This window comes from Nelumbo lutea, chromosome 6 (genome assembly GCF_056320005.1).
Source record: "Nelumbo lutea isolate HS-2025 chromosome 6, American lotus-T2T, whole genome shotgun sequence".
Taxonomy (NCBI): Eukaryota; Viridiplantae; Streptophyta; class Magnoliopsida; order Proteales; family Nelumbonaceae; genus Nelumbo; species Nelumbo lutea.
This window is the reverse complement of record NC_142689.1, coordinates 52,659,672-52,681,358: the sequence shown is the minus strand read 5'-3', so window position 1 is coordinate 52,681,358 and position 21,687 is coordinate 52,659,672. Positions and strand designations below refer to the sequence as shown.

The window sequence follows — 21,687 nt, the reverse complement described above, 5'->3', positions numbered from 1 at the left end:
GATGACATGCAAACAATACCTGATTGGGCATGTGTGGCAGTGGTATGCTATGAAGTAGTTTGAAGGAACCATTCATACTCATCACGCGGAACACTCACCATCTCCCTCCCAGAAGTAGATGTAGATGTGGGAGGTGTTCGGTTTGCCAGTTTACTGTCACTAATAGCAACGTCGTCTACTATAGCATGATTAGCCCATTTAGAGGGAGGGCCATGTAGGTCATAATAGAAATTCACTGTGTGTCCATCCCTACCACAATGAGTACACTTCCTTGTAGGGTTATTTTTTCCTCTGCCACGGCCTCCCCCTGAGTCACGACCACCCCGACCAATCATGGAATTGCCACGGCCCCCTCTGGAATGACCTCCCCCTCTTGTACTATGTCCACCACCTCTATCTGTCACAAGTGTTGATCTATCATACTGTGTGGGGTACTCTGTTTGGCCTAAAGAAATTCTACGAAATCTTGAGAATACTTCCTCAAGTATAGGAAGAGTAGAGCCCCCCAATATTTGAGCTCTAGCTGGTTTATATTCCGACTTCAGCCCCACTAAAAATCTTGTAACATCTATCTGCTCCCTTTGCTGTTGCTGAACTTGAATATCTGGAGTAAGGGGATGATAGACATTGAGTTCATTCCTTATATTCTTCATGCAGGCATAGTACTCTTCTAGTGTTTTGGTTCCTTATTGTAAATCAAAGTACTCATGATACAGCTAATATACTCTTGTTGTGTTATCTTGTCCAGAATATAGTTTCTTAGCATGCTCCCATATATCCTTAGCCGTATCAAGGAACATGAAGTTGGCACTGATTTTGGGTTTCATACTATTCCACAGCCAAGTCATGATTTGAGCATCTTTTTGTTCCCAATCATCAAACCTTGGAGAGTCAACTGGTGGCTTCTCATCTCTTACATGCTTTACTTTCTTCTTTGCCTTGAGAAAAACTTCCACTAATTTAGCCCATGGAACATAATTCTCCCCATTTAGCTTAATTGAGGTCATTTGTACCCCTAGGTAGTCGGAGGAAATTACTACACTAGGTTTCTGATCATTGTAGACATCTCCTATTGCTGCCATTGTACTCTTTCACAGTTGTCTCTAACTTACTTCTCAGCTACAAGCTGATTGATGTTGTTCACAGTTTGATATTTCAACACCTATTGCAGCCTCTAAACACCACAATGGAAGTACACACTTGTTCTTATTCACACTACTGTTGACTTCACATACTTACGTCCCACATAAGCATCAGTTTACCATTCACTAATCACAAGTAGAGACCCTCTTACAACCACTCAAGCACCACAACACAGCCAAATCTGTTACACCCAGATCAAACTTGTTTAACACACTTAAGAGGGCATTACACAACCACAAGGAGTTTGGCAAGGTCATTGCATTCTACCTTACACCACTCGGCCACTTACAGCAGCCCTAACACCATTCAACAACTTACAGCAGCCCTACACCATTCGGCTACTACATACAGCCCTTCCTAGGGCAACAATGAACCTAGTTCTCTAAGTTCTACTCAATACTAACAACTTCTTCTAGGGTTTCTACCCAGAAATATAAGTAACACTAGAAGAAGAGAGAACCGACCTTCCTTTGAGAATATCAATCAACCATTCACTGCTGAAGTCACTTTCCTTGTTGAAGAAGGTTATGCGCAGCAAAGAGAAAAGCTGTAATGTTTCTGACCTAGGGCGAACCAGTTCTCTCCATCGACTGACCAGAAATGAAGGTGAAGAGTCACGAACAATGCTGAGGTGCTTTATCAACTGATTTAGGTCAGGAGCATGGCTTTGATACCATGTTTCGACTGCTGCTACATTAGTCCGAACAGGAAGAGGAGAAGAAGAAGAAGAAGAAGAAGAAAAAGAGAAGATGATGGGTCTGTCGAAAATTTGATGGTTAACCCATCTAGTCGACCCCCTTAATCTATATTAGATTCTAATAATGTTTACAAAGACAGCAATGCCCTTACTTAAGTGTGGGCAGAGTAACTCTAATAACACTGCCACATAAGCAAGTTACTTAATAAACAAAAAAAGACTAAACTACCCCTATTCAGCACATCTTAACAAACAACAAAAAAGAGATTAATCCTTAAAATGAGAAATGCCAAATGCAACCTAAAAAAGAATACCATGTCCCAAGAGTTTATTAATCTCCAGTCTTACTTGTTTCTTTCAAAACAAAAGCAGCAGATGAAGGTCAATATAACATATGATAGAAGGGAAAAACTAGCTTTTAATTGACAAAGTAGCTAGATTATATCTTACATTTAGTTGGAGCTCGGAAAAGTATTTTAAGCCGCATCCATCTAATACGAATTAATAAATACTTACAACAAAGAAACTTAAGGCGCATGCAGCATGAAAATTAAAAGAACAATTATTTGGAGAGCAAGAACCATATAAGTTACACCAAAGTATCAATACATCCGGTATACATAAACATGTGTACTGTTTTGATCATGGTTTTTTAAACGTTATTGACCTGAACAGTCGGACCATTTCGCACAGGAACCGTCTAAGCAATCAGTTCTGTTTTACCTCAAACCTCTTAGCCAAAAACCGTTAAATCAGTCAATGCGCCATTGATCCAGGCAGTTGAACTATCAATCCGTTTAACGGTTTTTGGCTTTTTTTATTTTTAATTATTTTTTATTTTTTTTGTCAGAATGGGCCATCCATTCAAATCAGACGGTCAAACCATTGACCCAAAAACCGATGACCAGAATGGTTCCATTTCTGGGTCATTTTTTAAAACCATGATTTTAATAGCTTATGACTCAGAGGGTCAATCTTAGACCCACCCATGAAACAGTTAAAAGTCCCAAAGAAACTTTGCATATCGAGGCCTGCCGATACTACACAATACGCCCCATATATTTGACAGGTTTGATATACTAACTAGGGTTCAACTATAATATCAGAAAGATATGATATTAAAAAAGTTTTTGATCAATCAACTGGTATCATAAATGTGATAGCCAATCAAGTGTAATTTGTCATGGGTTTTGATTGATCAAAACTCTTCCAATACTATCTCTTTCCTGTCATAAATTTTCCTTACTAACAAATTCAATTATTTTGATAAAAAAACACGGTATCTTTTAGATACATAGAGTTGTTATGGAGGTTACCAGAATAAGACCAATGATGTTTGATGGGCTTCCAGAGTAGATAGGTACACGACTGTGCCCCTTGCTCGTTATTAAACCCATTGTATGCCTAGAAAACAAAGTCATCAATCTAACAAGAAAGCCAGTACGTAATCGTAGATAGATAAATTTACCAACTAGTAACCATAAAAATTCGGCCCATACTTGTCGAGTTTAGCAGTTATATCAAGGGAAAAAGTTTCTGATATGGGAGTCATAGCGTCTTTAGCTGTCTTCTGCGTCAAACCAAGTGCTCCAGATATAATAGTAGTCTCGTCACGCGTCAACTCCCCACCTCTCCCTTCCTAAATAAAAATGAATTATGAAAGCATTTAAGTATCAAGAGTCAAAGACTCAAGATAGTGGATTCCCAGCTACAAAGGAAATGCTCATCTTCAGTGATTGATAAGCTCATATAATTTTCATCATACTGACAGTGATTGATATCAGCTTTATAATGATATCTGTGGCAAACCTCGTTTCCATGCATATGCACAAATGTCTTCAGCTCTGCTCGTCTTAGAAGTGTAGAGCTTTCCTTCCCCAAAAGAAAATCCAGTATCTGTAATTAACAAACAGGAAATCTCAATGCTTTTATTGACATCTTCTCTCATATAATTTGCAAATTTTATTGTAATACTCTCACCCAGCAATCAATCTCTAGTAAAATATTACCTTACTAATTGGATAGGATATGGGAAAGAACACTAGTAGAAGTAGTCGAACAAGCATAACCATTTTTGCCCCAACTCTGAGTCCATAACCAGAACACACAGCTTGAGGGATGATCTGGACATGATTGTGAGGGAAAGAAAGGAAGAAAAAAAAAAAGTATATAATTGCATCGCATTAGACAATTAACCATGAATTAAAATGAACTCCGACGGAGTTGGTTCCACTGAAATAATATATCAAACAGTTAGAAGGATCGAACACTCAAGATGATATATACCTCTCCAAATGAGAGTATGAGTGTGACAGATACCAAAATCGCGCCCCAAGCCGGAATAAGTGCATCAAGAAACACAGGCAACGCCTTAAACAACGCAAATTAAAGACCAGATCATTCATTAGTAAACACAAAAAACACTTAGAAAAGAAAGAAACTGTATGTGCAAGCATATATACCTCCATGGCCAAAGCATTGCATATAAGGAGCGTGCAAAGGAGCAAGTGTTGGTTCTTCACAACAGGCAAGATCTTACCTGTGGATAGAGAAAGCATAGACGAAGAAAAACCAACATCAATTAGTTCCGTTCTCTTTCTTTCTTCGTCAAAAAATTGAATTTCAAGTAATGGAGTAAGGACTAAAAAGAGTAACCAGCATTCTTCCGATCCTGGGGCTGACCGGCCTTAACAAGGACCTCGAGATTGAGTCGACTGAGGGACATGAGTCCCAGAGTAAGACCTGACATGAAACCAGCAAACGCTACCAGGGCCCCGCATATGATCAGGTAGACCCAGAACATAGGCCTGCAACATCGTTCATCGTTCGCAGCCATGCGTTTATCTTCCGATGCTCAACTGTTCAGTTTACTAGTTGGTAATTAGGTGATGGAAAGAAGAAGAAGAAGAAGAAGAAGAAGAAGAAGACGAAAAACGATGGAAATGTTAGGGAAATCTGAACTGAAGGATTTGAGATGCGAGCTGGTTGAGTGTCGATTTAAACCTGTAATCAAGCGCATGTAATAGTATATTGTTCGTATCAAAAACAAACCATTGCCCGACAAACAGCAAAATGTTGGAATTAGCTGAAGATAGTGACGAAGAGGAAGTAGAGGAATCAAATAATAAAAACCCAAATATATATATATATATATATATATATATATATATATATCCAGGGATCCACCTTCGTATTGGACCGTCCATTACCAAACCAGAGTTGTGATGCTGATTTCTGGCTAATATATGGAAAGGATGGCCAGATGGGGCAGGCATGTCAGAACTGAGAACTCAGAATGGTTCCGGTAACGATCATGCCAAAGCAATCGCTCTGAGTGAAGTTAACAGTGTGAACCCTACCGTTATAAGTTGCATTTTTTGAAATTTTTTGGCCAACGAAGGGTGAAAATGGCAGACATCACACAACCATTTCCGCTTTTTCTTTTTGTTGTTTTTTTTTTTTTCTTTTGGTAGAAGGTCGTTTACCCCCTCCTGAATCGTGACTATTACCACCCTTGAAGGGTTGTATTTGGTACAATTGGTAATTAGAACATGATGTACTGATGCTTTTATTAATTTTAGAGACGTGTACATTTATTTTCAAATATTAGTATTTTTTATAATTTGTAATTTTTATCTATTTTTTAAGTTTTTACTATATGATCATGACTTCATGTTCTAAATTTTTTGATTTGAAAGAGAAAATAATCTCAATTATGGGAACTTTAAAACTTTCTATTCTATTTATAATTAATTGTAAAAATAATTTTTGTTTATCACACTTTTTTTTAATTATGACAAATTTATAGTATTTGAGTATATATGCCATTTTTTTTTATATTTTTGTTTTTGCAATTCTATCATTTTTTATTTTTTATTTTTTAGTATTTCATTATGACATCATTGGCTGATCTATTTCACCCAAATGATTGGACCATTAAGGTGCAAATTGTGCAAGTTGGGCCGAATTTGTGATCAACCTAGGCCCAACACTATGCATTGGTCCTAAGGCTCAAGCCTGCATTGAAATTTTATGCACTTAAGTTGGGCTTGGGCTTGAATTGGTCAATCATCTCCATCCTAAAATTTACATAAATGTATGTGTATATACATATATATACATATATACAAATGTGTGTCCATGTATGTATGTATTTTTTGGTGCCAAGTATGTATTTATGTATGTAGTCAGGCTAGACTCGAGCTACCTAAGGCTCTTGGCCACAAGTCAAAAAAAAGAGGAGCCCAAACTTTTGGGCCTAGGCTCAAACCTAGCTTGAGGACTGAAAATCCAAGTTATTTCATCTAAAATTGCAAACTGGGTTGGCCAAGGCTCAGATTTAGCCCGCCCAATCACACGTATAGGTCTTGCACTTAAAAAATAGTTTTATTTATGACTTAGTTAAAATTTTTATTTTATTTCTATCATTGATAAAAATAACGTAGTTATCTCACTTATATATTTTAATTAATATGATGAGTTACATAATATTAGAGATTTTTTTGTTATTTAATTATGACAATGTTGGTTGACCCATTTGACTTAGATTGCAAAACTATGTATCTACCAAAAAATAAAAGGAAAACTTAGTTTTCATGTTGGGTTTGAACACGTAGGTTTTGTATTGTTAAAATTATTGAGTAAAGATTTAATCAATATAATTTATTGGCAAAAAACAAAAATACTTCAAATAAAAGATCTATCAGACGGAGAATGGAAATTAACACCTTAGGCTTCATTTGGAAGGAGAACAAATGCAAATATGTAGAGCGCGAAACCTTATATTTTGTTTTATTTTCTATAGATTTATACTGTATATTTGTATTTATATTCCTTCCAAACTAAGCCTTAACGAGAGGGAATTGAGTGAAGTGAAAAGTAACAGTTTAAATTACATTTTTTGCACTAACAATTAAAGAATGAACAAATTCAAAAGTAGAGGTATTTTAGTCAAGAAACACCCACAAAGCTCATTTATTTAATATACGATTTAATGAGAAGATGATGAATGATATACCTTAAATATAGGATTTTAATACAAGGGAATGGAATGAATTTCATATAAGTAGAACTTCAAATTGTATTTTTTTAACCAAATCCAATAATAGGGGTATTTTAATCAAGAAAAATTTTAGAATCTTGACCTCATTCCCACTTTTAATAGTAGTATGGATATCAAACTTGTTTAGTTGGTGCTTATGCTGATTAGGCATTGAAAAGGTGCTTTACTATTCTGAACAGTATTATGTTGGGTATTGCCACTATTTTTTGAAGTGCAACTGCACAAATCATTCAATCATTTCAATTCAAATACATCAGACTCCACAATAGTAGAAGAAAATCAGGCCAGGCACACCGACCATGTGTAAGTTCTATTACAAGTAGTTGCAACTTGTGATACCCAATGTGTTGCCATGTTGGCTTTCCACGGTACTAGATACAATGGTTCTGAAGAAGCCACCAACCAAAGCCTGACAATGGTATTTGCATCACCTTCGAGTATCACTAGCTGCAAATATAAATCTAATGCAAACTTAACACCATGAAGCAAAGCTTCGACTTCCAAGTGTGAGCAAGATGGCAATGGAACATTTGAGTGAAATGTTTATATTTAATGTGACACCATCCTACCATACCAATCTCTCATCCAATGTTCAAATTTAAAACTAAATGTGTTTTTAATGAAATGACTGGCTCATTAGTACATATAGATTAATATCTAGATGCAGATTTAATGGTTTTAGATGCATAACCCACTCCCCCCCCACCCAAAAAAAAAAGAACTTTTGTTTTGGAGATAGGAATATGTCTCTACCTCCAATTAAAACCAATTAGGTGTTGTTTGGAACCTTGATACTTAAAATGGATACAATGGTTTTAGTAGAAACCTGCTTGGTTGGAGATATGCTAATTAAGTGCCTCTTAGTCTAGGCGCTTTAACTTTGTTTTTAGTGAAATCTTATTTGGTACCTCCTCTTTCAAGTTGAAGTATTAAAAGTAATAAATAGAGTTGGAGCAAAAACAAGAAAAAAGTGAAGAGATAAAAACTAATAAATAGAATTGTAAATCGAGTCGTGTCGCTGGCAGGCCAGCGTGGCCCTACATGATTTTGGTCCACCAAGGCACGACGTGATGAGCCATTGGTCTTGGGTTTCCAAGCCCATGGACCAGCATGACATGACATGCTTGGGTTTCCCTATCTTAGTAGTGCCTCTTACAATCTACGAAACAATGGCTCATCCATCATGAAACCAGGATGTAGGTGCACCACTCACACCTCACCAAAATGAGCAGCGACTCATGTCTATGAGGAAGCATGACACTCCCCCACTTAAACCACCATAATATGCCTTCCAGAAATGGCTCATGGGTTTTCCCCCGCTTGATAAATGCTTTAGGCTATGTTTGGTTTGAAGGAAAAGGTAGGGAAAGGAAAAGAAAGGTAGGGGAACCTCTACAAACTTTGTATAGATTTTCCTACTTTTCCTTTCCTTTCCCTATCTTTTCCTTCAAACCAAACATGGCCTTAGGGTCATTGAAATTGGGACATGATGTGTAGCCTCTTGCCAAGCTTAATGCATGTTGCTTGTTTGAACCCCAAGTGGGAGTGCCGAGCGACCGCATCCCACGATGTGTGGCTGCTTGAAATGTGACAACTTCAACTGGCTTGCTTGTTTGCTCTAATACCAACTACAACAATAATTGGCTAATGGCTCTGACACCAACTAGCTTTTCAAAGTATTTTGGGTAATTAATTAAATTATTTCCAATTCCTATAATTACCCTTATCTTCCCCCATTCCCATCATACCAATTCTCATAGTCTCATACTCTCATATACTCTCTTGTACACACTCCATACACTCACATACTCTCTCTACTCTCCAATTCTCAACTTTATTAAAGTTTCAACAAGAAGGCTTGCTCAAGTATCTCATGTTAGCAATTTGTGAGGTTTGAAGACTTCAACCGTTGAAATCAAGTTAAGATTTTGAACAAGTTAAGGTTTGAAGACTTCAGTTGCAAATAAATTAATCTTTATTTTTTAGAATTAAAAAAAAAATAGTTAGCTCCTCCTGAAACCAATTTCCCAATGTGTTCAATGTCAATGATGTTCAGTTATAATATGATAGTGTCAGCACCAATGTGGATGCTACTGATATTGCTAGAGTTCTTGCCCCTAATACTACTAGGGGAAAGAAAAAGAAGGACACTAAGTTGACTAGCCCAGTTTGGGAAGTATTTACTGATGCTGCTCGATCCTAGGTGATGCAAGAACTGAGGTTACAGTTAGATAATCATCACCTACAAGGTAGAGCGAAGGTGGAAGGTGGAAGTCGTGCAATGAGATCTGCAAACAAGAAGTCAGAGGCCCAAGGAGTTATCATCGGGTAGGTACTCCGACGATCAAGCCAGTAGAAGGTAGTGGGCAGCCAGGCCGAGCAGTTAGAGAGCAACACTGGTCCGACCAAAATAGGAGAATGGGTGCTAGAGGTTGGAATCCCTTACCTTGAGCGGGAGATACCATTTTATAGTCGAAGGTCCGTGTCCTGATCGGATTAGGCTTCCGGGGCGGAGTTGTCCCATCCTCTCCTGTTCTTGGTCATGCTTATCCGCATGATGTGGAGTTGACATGGCCAATAGGATAAGGTGGGGGCTATGGACGTAGCATAATGCGGTCATGGTCACAGAGTCGGTGTATGCCATGAAGCTGGCAGGGCAGTGCCGATGTGGCCGAGGTGACTACGTAGTGACTGGGCAACCACATGGCATTTAAGGCCAGTTCAACCATGACCCGAACACCACTCCCCTAGTTCCGAAGTTGAAGAATGAAGTGCTCAACCAAAGTGTAGCTCGAGAGAGTGCTTTAGTCCTCACTGAGGAACTCAAAGTTGAAGTCTAGTTGAGTGTCTGGTCCCCTTAGTATTCCTCAGCGCTTGTCAGAGTTCGAAACCCGCGCAATGTGGGGTGCAGTTGAAGAGTTCTCTGATCATCGACTGAGGAACTTTGGTTTCAAAATTTTGAATCTGAACACCACTCCCCCAGTTCTGAAGTCGAGGAGAGGAGTGCTCGGAAAGGGTGCTGCATGGGCTGCTCAGTCACGGTGAGGAGTGCTCGGCAATGATGTTGCATGGCTTCTCAGCCATGATGAGGAGTGCTCGGCAAGGATGTTGCGCGGGCTACTTGGCCACGGTGAGGAGTGCTCGGCAAGGATGTTGCATGGACTGCTCGGCTGAGGTGTAGTGTGGACTATTTAGCTGAGGTGTAGCGTGGACTCCTTAGTCGCAAGTCGAGGCCTCTAGGGCTGGTTCTTGTTGAGCACACCGTGGAGGTCTACGAGCTTGATTGGGCCAGTTTCCTCAGGGTGAACCGGTTAGGCCAATGTCTGCACAGTCTCTAAAATGAGTCGTCTGAAGCATCATCTTGATTCCTGGGTCCTTGTGGGTGCAGTGGGTAGTTGCTCCGATTGGTCTTCCCGAGATTGTTAGAGCAGCACTTGATCTCTACCATTGGTCTTGCTTCGATGCACCCCCTCGCGAGTCTTTAAATAGGAGGGAAGAGCCTTTCTCCTTCACCATTTCCAAGAGATGATTGCTTAGAGAGCTCAACAAGGGGTGGTGTGAAGTGCTCGGAGTCTACTTTAATTCTGCGGTTCTCAGCTCGGTAAGATGTCTTCCTTGTCTTTCCATTCTTCCTCTTCGGATTCTTCTAGCTTTTCTTCTTCTTACTATGAGTCTGAGCCAGGGTCCTTCACCGGGGCCACTGACTTTGGTGGGGTAGAGTCTGGGAGGGCTGTCAAGGCCGAGGAGGCTGAGGTTGGGCCGTCTAGTATAGGGGTAGAGCATCATGCACGGGCTGGCCACCGACTCGGTACCACCCCTTACTATCTGACTCCCGAGAACATTACTCGGATTCGAGCTCTGCAATGCATTCTCGAGGAGTACAAGTTGAGGTGTCCCCTGCCTGGTGAGAGAGGTCCACAGATGCTCGACCTAGCAAGCTTTGCATGTATGAGAGTAGCTTGAAGGCTGGGTGATGTGTGGCTCATTGTGACACTAGCAAGTGCACTAGCCGTTCAAGTAATAAAGTAGTGAGTGAAGTATCGTTCCCACGAGGATTTAGGAAACAATTACCAATACCAAATTGAACATTTCTTATCTGATCAACAAATAAATCAAAACTCTAATGAAAGCTAAGAAATCCTAAATTAAAATCTATCTAAATCATTGGTCCAATTGCCTTCAATTCAGGTTAGAAGAGTAAGCAGTAAATGTCAATCTCAGAATTCAGCAATCTATCAATTTGGATCATTCGAATGAATCATGATTGAGCCTTGGTTTGGTGAAACCCCAAGGTCATGAACAGCCTCTCTCAAGTGCATGTTCATCCTATGCATGAGTGACAGTTCTTCTATCTCTAGCAAGAATCTAATCCTCATGCATGCATTTCTTCAAACACTTCTAAGGCATCAATTCAAATCTGAATTGATCACCAACTGAATTGTGCAAGTTATCTCTAACCTTGCACTCAATTCAGTTCTTGAATAGTAGATCTGAATTCCTAGAGTCTCTCTCAAGCACTCTAGGAATTCCAAGCTGTAGATTAATTCGCCCAATCTGAAAATTGCAGATCTGAATTCTCTTTCAAGCAATTCAGATCTTGCAATCTCAGATCTGAGAATTCAGATCTGAGTTTTGAAGGTTAGTTGGCCGAATTAATCTACAATCACACCCTTATTCAAGAAACTTCAAATACAATGCATGACCATTTGAATGAATAAAAAAGAATTAGATTGCTGAACTGAAATTTTACAAGATGAAATACATCAAGGAAAAATGGAAACAAGGAGAAAGAAGAAAGAACATATAACTAAGAAACTGAATTCAAATCAAAAGAGAATGAAACTACAAATGATTTATTACAGAAGATCTTTGAATCACAAACTCTCAATTCGAACTCACCTTCTTCTTCTAGCTTGCTTGTCTTGAACTTCCTTCAGCCCTTCTTCTTCTTCTTCCTTGCGCCTAGCCTTCTTCTCTTCTCTTCTCTCAAGGTGGCCGAACCTCTAAGAGTGGGAGAGCCTTCCTCTCAAGCAATTGAACAACTTTCTCCCCTCCTAGAGGCCTCCTTATATAGTTTTTCAAGGGGGCTCTTGCCCCTTCTTGAAGCCTCTAGAATGGGGTGTATTACACCCCTCATGAACCTTCTAGAGTGCTCCCTCCTTCTCTTCAAGAAACTCCTAGAAGTTGCCGCCCCTAGCTCCCTTTGGGCTGTTATTTGGGCTACAACTTAGCTTGCTTTTGAGCTCATGTGGGCTACACTCTAGGCTGTTTTTTGGGCTAAAAATGGGCCTTCCTTGCTGGGCCGAATTCTCCTCATAGCTAGGCTTTATTTTCTTGGGTTTTCTCAAGGAATTCACTTGCTCTTTTTGGGCCGAAGTGCTCTCTCTTGCTTCCATGACCGGGCTGGACTGAAATTGGTCTTTTTGAACCTTCTTTTCTTGCCTTTTTCCTTCCTTTTCTTGGATTGATTATCCCTGAACTTATTCTTAGCATTAAGCTAAATTAAGGCAAAAATTAATAAAACCGGCATAAAAATCCATGCTAAAGTCCTCAAAAATTATAGATAAATTGTAAGTTCATCAAATACCCCCACACTTAAGCTTTTGCTTGTCCTCAAGCAAAGACATCAGCCATAAACTTAACATTCCCCCCTTCTGTTCTCACCATTTACCTGGTGAACTTTTTAAGATAGTAATGCATTGAGTAGTCGGGGAACTTTTGTAAGTGCTCAACTCTTATTCTTGTAAATTACCATTTAAGATATGTATCAGATCCGAGGAAAGGAGAATATGAATTTCATCATAGTCTAGCCTTCACTCCTAATTCATATATAAATCAGCTCCTTAATTGTCAAGGTTAATAATCAAATTTCACTAAGTTTCACATCTATAACTAAATCTCTATGAGAGTTCAACTTTAGAGTGCCCCTTTGAACCTCGGTTGTCACCACAATTACTTATTTCTAAGGGTGAGTGCATTTTATGCTCCATCTCACCTTTTTTTTTTTTTTTCTTTTCGGTGTGAGTGCATTTTATGCTCCATCTCACACTTTTTTTTTTTTTTTTTTTTTTTTTTTTTTTTGGTGTGAGTGCATCTTATGCTCCATCTCACACTGGTCACTTGTTTGAGGTAGGTAAATAGGACTCATGTTCTAAGCTGCTAGTTTTACTATTCAGCTCAGAATAGCGGAGTCAATTTGGGCTTTTGTCCTTCTTTGCAATTATTGAACCTCAAGAATTAGCACTTCAGATGTGCACTAGCTCTCTTGACCATTAACAATGAAATCAAGGGCTTTCATACACATGAAGGAAGTTAGGGCTAGTCATGCTGAAAGGCATATTCATCTCCCCTTTTCTCCTGCATAAATCAAATTGGGTCATTCACAAGAATAAAAACTTAACAAGTACATCAGTCTCCCTCAACTCATTGAATTCCTTCTTAAAAAAAATCATCAAATAAATAGTAATGAACTTGAGGGGTTCCAGTCTTTTTTTTTTTTTTTTTTTTTTGTGATGTCATTGCTTGCATATGTGTGTTGGGGTGCATGAGGTGCATGGTTTCAACCCCCATACCCCAGCCTCGGGCTCACTCCCCCACACTTGAGATGAACATTGTCCTCAATGTTCGTAGTGTTAGGGAGTCACACTTGCTAGAGCAAACTGAAGAAAAGAAAATGATGAACTGAGTCCTTAAAGAATTGGAATTTTGAGAAAAAGATCTTTATTTTACTAACTAATATTCTAAAAAGATAAATGACAAAAAGATTCCTTAACTTGTTCATGAGCAAGCATAAGAGATTATTGGTTATCTAGATAAACAGTGGATGGAGGGGGTACAGTACTGCCCATTAAATATGGTTTCAGGCGCTGACCATTTACTTTAAACGTGCCCTGAACTGGGTGGGTGAGTTCTATAGCCCCATGGGGAAAAACCTGTGAAATGGTAAAGGGTCCAGACCACCTGGATCTCAGCTTACCTGGAAACAAGCGGAGACGGGAATTATATAACAATACCTGTTGGCCTACATAAAAGTCCCGTCTCAGCAAGTTCTTATCATGCCAGTTTTTTATTCTTTCTTTATAAACTTTGGCATTCTCATAGGTGGTAAGTCTGAATTCATCCAATTCATTCAATTGCAACCGCCTTTTAGCCCCTGTGGCCTGAATGTCAAAATTTAAGAATTTAAGAGCCCAATAGGCCTTGTGTTCCAATTCAACTGGTAAATGGCATGCTTTACCAAAGACCAATCTGTAGGGGGACATGCCAATAGGTGTCTTAAATGCAGTTCTGTATGCCCATAATGCATCATCTAATTTGATGGACCAATCTTTTCTGGTGGATGCTACGGTCTTTTCCAGAATTCTTTTGAGGGTGATAAGGGGTAGCTAATTTATGTGTAATTCCATATTTCTGCATTAACCTCTCAAATTGGCTATTGCAGAAGTGAGTTCCCCTATCACTAATTATAGCTCGCGGAGTGCCAAATCGGGAGAATAGCTTCTTTAGGAAGTGTACTACCCTTCTTGAGTCATTTGTGGGTAAAGCCATGGCTTCTACCCATTTGGATACATAGTCAACTGCAACGAGGATGTACTTATTCCCAAAAGAATTCGGGAAAGGTCCCATGAAATCTATACCCCAAACATCAAAGATTTCACAGATTAAAATATTGGAAAGGGGCATTTCATTCCGTCGGGAAATGTTTCCCGATCTTTGGCATTTGTCACATGTGGACACATACCGATGGGCATCTTTGAAGAGTGTGGGCCAATAAAAACCTGATTGCAAAACCTTGGCTGCCGTGCGACTAGCTCCAAAATGACCTCCTGCTTCTTTATCATGGCAAAATTGGAGTACCGACTCCATCTCCTCCTCGGGGACACATCTCCTTATGATCTGATCTGCACACAATTTATACAAAAAGGGTTCCTCCCACAGATAGTATTTTACATCAGAAAAGAATTTCTTTTTTTGTTGATATGAAAGGTTAGGAGGAAGGACTTGTGCAGCTAGATAATTAGCAAAATCAGCATACCAAGGATATGAGTATTTCTGTATTGAGTACAACTGCTCATCCGGAAATTCTTCTCGAATGTTGCTGGTTATCTCCTCTTTTGAGCTTACCGTGTCCAACCGGGAGAGATGGTCAGCAGCCAGGTTTGCAGCACCCTTCAGGTCTCTAATCTCAATGTCAAACTCTTGCAATAAAAGGATCCACCTGATCAGTCTTGGTTTTGAGTTTTGCTTGGTAAGCAAGTGCCTTAATGCCGAGTGATCTGTGTGGACAACAACCTTGGATAATATCAGATATGAACGAAACTTATCAAGTGCAAATATTACTGCTAACAGCTCCTTTTCTGTGGTGGTGTAATTGAGTTGGGGTCCAGTCAAGGTTCTGCTAGCATAGTAAATTGGCTGAAAATGTTTGTTCATTCTTTGTCCTAAAACAGCTCCTATAGCAAAATCACTCGCATCACACATCAATTCAAATGGGAGGGTCCAATCTGGTGCTATCATGATAGGTGCATGGATCAATTTGTCTTTCAAGATGTTGAAAGCATGAAGACATTCAGTTGAAAATTCAAAAGGCACTTCTTTCTGAAGCAAGGTAGATAATGGCTTGGAAATTTTTGAGAAATCTTTAATAAACCTTCTATAGAATCCGACATGTCCTAAGAAACTTCTCAAAGAACGAATAGATGTTGGGGTTGGTAATTTTTCAATTGCCTCCACCTTGGCCTTGTCGACTTCTATACCTCTTTGAGAGATCTTGTGTCCAAGCACTATGCCTTCTTGCACCATAAAATGACATTTCTCCCAATTCAACACAAGATGTGTTTCTTTACATCTAGTAAGCACCTGTTCCAGATTATTCAAACATGCATCAAATGAAGAGCCAAAAACTGAAAAATCATCCATGAAGATCTCAATAAATTTTTCAACCATATCAGAAAATATAGACATCATACATCGCTGAAAGGTTGCTGGGGCATTGCATAACCCAAAGGGCATCCTTCGGTATGCAAAGGTTCCATATGGGCAAGTAAAAGTGGTCTTTTCTTGATCTTCTGGTGCAATTGGTATCTGGTTATACCCTGAATATCCATCCAAGAAACAATAATACTCATGCCCGGCTAGCCTCTCCAACATTTGATCCATAAATGGGAGAGGGAAATGGTCCTTCCGGGTGGCTTCATTTAATTTTCTATAGTCAATACACACACGCCATCCGGTAATGGTTCTAGTAGGGATGAGTTCATTTTTCTCATTTGGAACAACAGTTGTACCCCCTTTTTTGGGCACAACTTGCACAGGGCTTACCCAAGAACTATCAGAAATAGGATAAATGATCCCAGCATCTAACAACTTAATTATTTCAGCCTTTACCACTTCTTTCATGTTGGGATTCAGGCGCCTTTGGGGCTGAACGGAAGGCTTGCTGTCCTCTTCCATCAAAATTCTGTGAGTGCAGATTGATGGATTAATGCCTTTGATATCTTCTACCTTCCAAGCTATAGCATTTTTGTGTTCCCGCAGCACTCTTAATAATTTTTCTCTTTGTAAGGGATTCAGTGCTGCGGAAATTATCACGGGGAGATCTGATGGTTCCTCAAGGAAAGCATACTCTAAATGGGATGGTAATTGCTTCAGTTCAAGGGTGGGGGGTTCTTGGGGTGATGGCTTACCTGATGGTCCGGGCAATTTGCCTAAGTTCTCTAATTTAAGAAACCCCTTTCCCTTGAATTGAGGCTTATCATTCAGGTATGCTATCATGAGGTTTATTTTTTCATTTTCTGTTTCTTCAAGTTCTCCCTGTTGGAGGCAGAGTTCAAGAGGATCAGTTATTCTACTTACCTGGAAGCATTCATCAATTGTCAATTCAATGGCATCAATCATAAAACAAGAATCATCACTAGAGGGTGCATGTTTCATAGCATCAGACATTTTAAAAATTATCTCCTCATCTTGTATCCTAAGGCTGAGTTGTCCTTGTTGGACATCAATCATTGCTTTCCCGGTAGCCAGGAAAGGTCTCCCTAGGATAAGCGGGACCTCCACATCTTCTTGCATGTCTAACACAATGAAATCAACTGGAAAAATGAATTTGTCAACTTTAACTAACACATTTCTATGATCCCCCTAGGATGTCTAATGGATCTATCAGCCAATTGTAATGCCACTCTAGTGGGTTGGGGTTCATTCAACCCCAATTTCTTGAAGATAGAATATGGCATTAAATTGATGCTAGCTCCCAGGTCACATAAAGCTTTTTCAATTTTTAAACTGCCAATGGTACAAGGAATAGTGAAACTCCCTGGATCTTTGAGTTTCTGAGGCAGCTTGTTCAGAAGGATAGCAGAACATTCCTCATTTAATGCAACTGTAGCCACATCTCCCAGTTTCCTTTTGTTTGCCAATAATTCCTTCAAAAACCTTGCATAGTGTGGCATCTGGGCTAAAGCATCAGCAAAAGGAATATTAATATGTAAACTTTTAAATATTTCAAGAAACTTACCAAATTCCTTCTCCAATTTTTGTTGCTTCAGCCTGTTAGGGAATGGAACTTGTGGTTGTTGGTGCATCCCTTGTTGTGCTTCTGGTTGTTCCGTCTTCTGTTGTCTGGTTCCAAGGCTTGTTTCTGCCTTGGGTTCAGCCCAATTCTTCTTTTCTACCTCAGGCAACTCTTTTCCACTTCTTAAGGTAATAGCTTGCACCTGCTCTCGTGGATTCACTTCAGTGTTGCTTGGAAGAGTTCCCGGCAGTCTGGAAGAGATTAATTGTGCCAATTGCCCCACTTGGTTTTCCAGGTTTTTGATTGAGGCTTCCTGGTTCTGGAACCTAGTTTCTGCACCTGCTATAAATTTTGTCATCAGTTCCTCCAAATTGGATTTCGGTTCAGGCTGATGATAAGTCTGGTGGAACGGCTTGGAAATATGCTGATTTGGCCAGGACTGGTTTGAATGTCCCCTCCATCCTGGATGAAAAGTATGGTGACTCTGGTAACCCTGCTGTCTTGACGAATTGCTGACATAGTCAACTTGTTCAGTAGATGGTCTGAACTGATTGCCAACTTGGCAGTCTGTACTGATGTGGCCTCCCCCACACAATTCACAATTAAGAGGCTGCACATGCATGGCAGCTATCTGCATTTCATCTATTTTTTTACTGAGTGCTCCTATTTGTGCAGCTAGTGCTGTATAAGTGTCAACATTATGCAAGCCTTGCTGCTTCCTAGTTTGAGTCCTTTCCGAATGCCATTGATAATTGTTGGCTGCCATTTCCTCAATAAGTGCATGGGCAACCTCAGGAGTTTTATTATTTATGGATCCTCCGGCTGCAGCATCTAATATGGTCTTATTTGAGTCAGTAAGACCATTATAGAAAGTCTGCACTTGCAGCCAAATGGGGAGGCCATGGTGAGGAACTCTCCTTAACAGCTCCTTGTATCGTTCCCATGACTCATATAAAGATTCCCCCTCTTGCTGGAAAAAAGTAGTGATGTCATTCCTCATTTTAGCAGTTTTAGAAGGGGGAAAATATTTAGAGAGAAAACGGCTGGCCATTTCGTCCCATGTGGCTATAGATCCTGCCGGTAATGAGTTCAACCAAGCTTTGGCTTTATCCTTCAAAGAAAATGGGAATAACCTCAGCCGGATGGCATCATCACTTACCCCATTGTGTTTGAAGGTGTCACAGATTTCCAAGAAGTTAGCAATATGGGCATTCGGATCCTCATGGGCCATACCACAAAACTGAACCGTATTTTGTATCATTTGGATTATGGCCGGTTTAATTTCGAAGTTATTGGCAGCAATAGTTGGCCTGATAATGCTGGAGACAGTCCCGGTGAGGGTAGGCTTGGCATAATCCATCATAGTTCTTTGTTCAGCCATTTCTTGTGCTTCTTGTCTGACTTGCTTAGCAGCTCTCAAACGGACACGGAGAGTCCGTTCAATCTCTGGGTCGTAAAGGATCTCTTCCAGTTCAGGTCTGCTTGTCATAAACTGTTAAAGTCAAAGCAATAAAAATGCCAATATTCACAAAAGAAAATAAATAACTAATCCTATCACACTGAAAATGTAAAGTGAAGTATTGGAATACAAAACCTACATCCTATCATGAATAAATGAAGCCGATTATACTAAAAGCAGATTTAAACCAATCATCTTATTCAAGGTTCCTTTATCTACATCCATCGATTGCAACATCTGAATTCAGACCCAATTTAGATCTGAGTTCAGATCTACAAGTCTTTGGTATTGTTAGTCTAGAGAAATTAATAAATAATAATTCAGATCTGAGCTGGATATCTCATACACACTCATTGGTATACACTACAATATACATCCATTAAGGTTGGAATCAATTCTGTGATGCTTTAGGGCTGAAATCAGATCTGATCTAAAAAAAAAAATTTTAAAGGATCTGAAATAAACTAAAACCAGTCCTGAGTTAGGCTTGGGTTAAAAACTCTACAATTGAAGCTCAAACCTGTATAGCTGATGCATATCAAACACTTGCTAAGACCTAAAAATTGGGTCTGCAATGTTTGGTATTGCAAGCTATTCGGCCCATACAACTTTTGTAGAAATCTGAAATCAGGTCTGCTAACTGTTGCACTATAGCAGCCCTGCTACAGATCTGAATGCTAAAAGAAATACTTGGAAAGTGCTAATTTTTCTTAAATATCTGAGGCATAACAATTATTCAATCCAAACATACACCTCCTTAGCTAATGTAGCTCGGTTACAAGTGGGTAAAGCCAAGAATTCAGTCCACCCAGAATTCATAGTATGCTCTGTATCAGTTCAGTCCTCACATCATATCAACTGCATTTCAGATTTGAATTTCTCTCATTCCTTGCTATCCATTCACCCTTGAGGCAGGTTGGATGTATCCTAGGGTGGATTGGGGTAGTGATGGCACCCAATTTACCTCAAACTTGCATCGGTTCAGATCTGAGTTCAGAGGAATTCAGATCTGAACTGAGCAGATCTGTAACAGCAGAATTCAGATCTGAACTCAAGTCTGAGTTTGGATCTGAATTCTCAATTGCCTTACCTTCAGTTATTGCTACCAAATTGTTTTTGGGGAATAGCAGAAGTGCCCTAGGGTGAATTGGGGTGGTGATGACACCCAATTCCCCTCAAAATTTCATCAGTTCAGGTCTGAGTTCAGAGGAACTCAGATCTGAACTGTTGCAGATCTGCAATAGCAGAATTCAGATCTGAACTCAGATCTGAGTTCTGATCCGAATTCTCAATTGCTCCTCTGGTTGTTCAAAAGATCTCCCCCTTTTTTTTTCATTTGCTTTTTTTTTTTTTTTTTTTTGTAATGAAAGAAAAGAATAATAAAATCTGAAACACAAGCAACTCTTTTCGGCTGAGTGCTGCAGATCTGAATCTGCTGATCTGAGTGCCGAATGCAACTCAGATCTGCAACACTCATGTTTATGTGAATTTTATATTTTTTTTTTCTTTTTGAAGGGAACAACATCAAGATTGAATAGAAATCAAATATGCCTTTATTAAAATGAAACTGAAACCAAAAAAAAGAAAGTAATCTACTTAAGAAAGAAGAAACATAACTACAGTAGTACAGCAGTTGCAGTCCAAGCTGAAATGAAAAAGTTAGCAAATTAACCCAACTATGAATGCAATGCTGAATGAGATCAGATTAAGAATGCTCAATGTTTCCTAATATTGCTTCTATAAATCCCCGGCAACGGCGCCAAAAACTTGATGTGTGGCTCATTGTGACACTAGCAAGTGCACTAGCCGTTCAAGTAATAAAGTAGTGAGTGAAGTATCGTTCCCACGAGGATTTAGGAAACAATTACCAATACCAAATTGAACATTTCTTATCTGATCAACAAATAAATCAAAACTCTAATGAAAGCTAAGAAATCCTAAATTAAAATCTATCTAAATCATTGGTCCAATTGCCTTCAATTCAGGTTAGAAGAGTAAGCAGTAAATGTCAATCTCAGAATTCAGCAATCTATCAATTTGGATCATTCGAATGAATCATGATTGAGCCTTGGTTTGGTGAAACCCCAAGGTCATGAACAGCCTCTCTCAAGTGCATGTTCATCCTATGCATGAGTGACAGTTCTTCTATCTCTAGCAAGAATCTAATCCTCATGCATGCATTTCTTCAAACACTTCTAAGGCATCAATTCAAATCTGAATTGATCACCAACTGAATTGTGCAAGTTATCTCTAACCTTGCACTCAATTCAGTTCTTGAATAGTAGATCTGAATTCCTAGAGTCTCTCTCAAGCACTCTAGGAATTCCAAGCTGTAGATTAATTCGCCCAATCTGAAAATTGCAGATCTGAATTCTCTTTCAAGCAATTCAGATCTTGCAATCTCAGATCTGAGAATTCAGATCTGAGTTTTGAAGGTTAGTTGGCCGAATTAATCTACAATCACACCCTTATTCAAGAAACTTCAAATACAATGCATGACCATTTGAATGAATAAAAAAGAATTAGATTGCTGAACTGAAATTTTACAAGATGAAATACATCAAGGAAAAATGGAAACAAGGAGAAAGAAGAAAGAACATATAACTAAGAAACTGAATTCAAATCAAAAGAGAATGAAACTACAAATGATTTATTACAGAAGATCTTTGAATCACAAACTCTCAATTCGAACTCACCTTCTTCTTCTAGCTTGCTTGTCTTGAACTTCCTTCAGCCCTTCTTCTTCTTCTTCCTTGCGCCTAGCCTTCTTCTCTTCTCTTCTCTCAAGGTGGCCGAACCTCTAAGAGTGGGAG

The 21,687-nt window shown here is 39.2% G+C and overlaps 1 protein-coding gene and 1 non-coding gene across 7 annotated transcripts in view; one reads left to right on the top strand and one right to left on the bottom strand.

The window, feature by feature from the left end:
* The window catches only part of LOC148848906 (CBS domain protein with a domain protein (DUF21)), a 34,893-nt gene extending 29,634 nt beyond the window's left edge, over positions 1-5,259 (bottom strand). For 2 of the 6 annotated variants that reach the window (XM_088952528.1, XM_088952532.1), the window contains exons 1-8: positions 4,844-5,176; positions 4,496-4,710; positions 4,303-4,379; positions 4,127-4,210; positions 3,850-3,963; positions 3,650-3,736; positions 3,340-3,479; positions 3,157-3,244 (exon numbers count right to left, since the gene is read on the bottom strand). In XM_088952528.1, the coding sequence (XP_088808654.1) occupies positions 3,157-3,244; positions 3,340-3,479; positions 3,650-3,736; positions 3,850-3,963; positions 4,127-4,210; positions 4,303-4,379; positions 4,496-4,676 (771 nt within the window). In that variant the 5' untranslated portion in view covers positions 4,677-4,710; positions 4,844-5,176. Of the gene's footprint in view, positions 1-3,156; positions 3,245-3,339; positions 3,480-3,649; positions 3,737-3,849; positions 3,964-4,126; positions 4,211-4,302; positions 4,380-4,495; positions 4,817-4,843 lie in introns of those variants that run through there. The other 4 variants (XM_088952530.1, XM_088952531.1, XM_088952529.1 and 1 more) reach the window with 4 other exon arrangements.
* A 13,052-nt stretch (positions 5,260-18,311) lies between these two features.
* LOC148848905 (small nucleolar RNA R71) lies at positions 18,312-18,418 on the top strand. Its single transcript, XR_016101533.1, has one exon. It is a non-coding gene; the product is annotated as a small nucleolar RNA R71 (small nucleolar RNA).
* Positions 18,419-21,687: the final 3,269 nt, after the last annotated feature.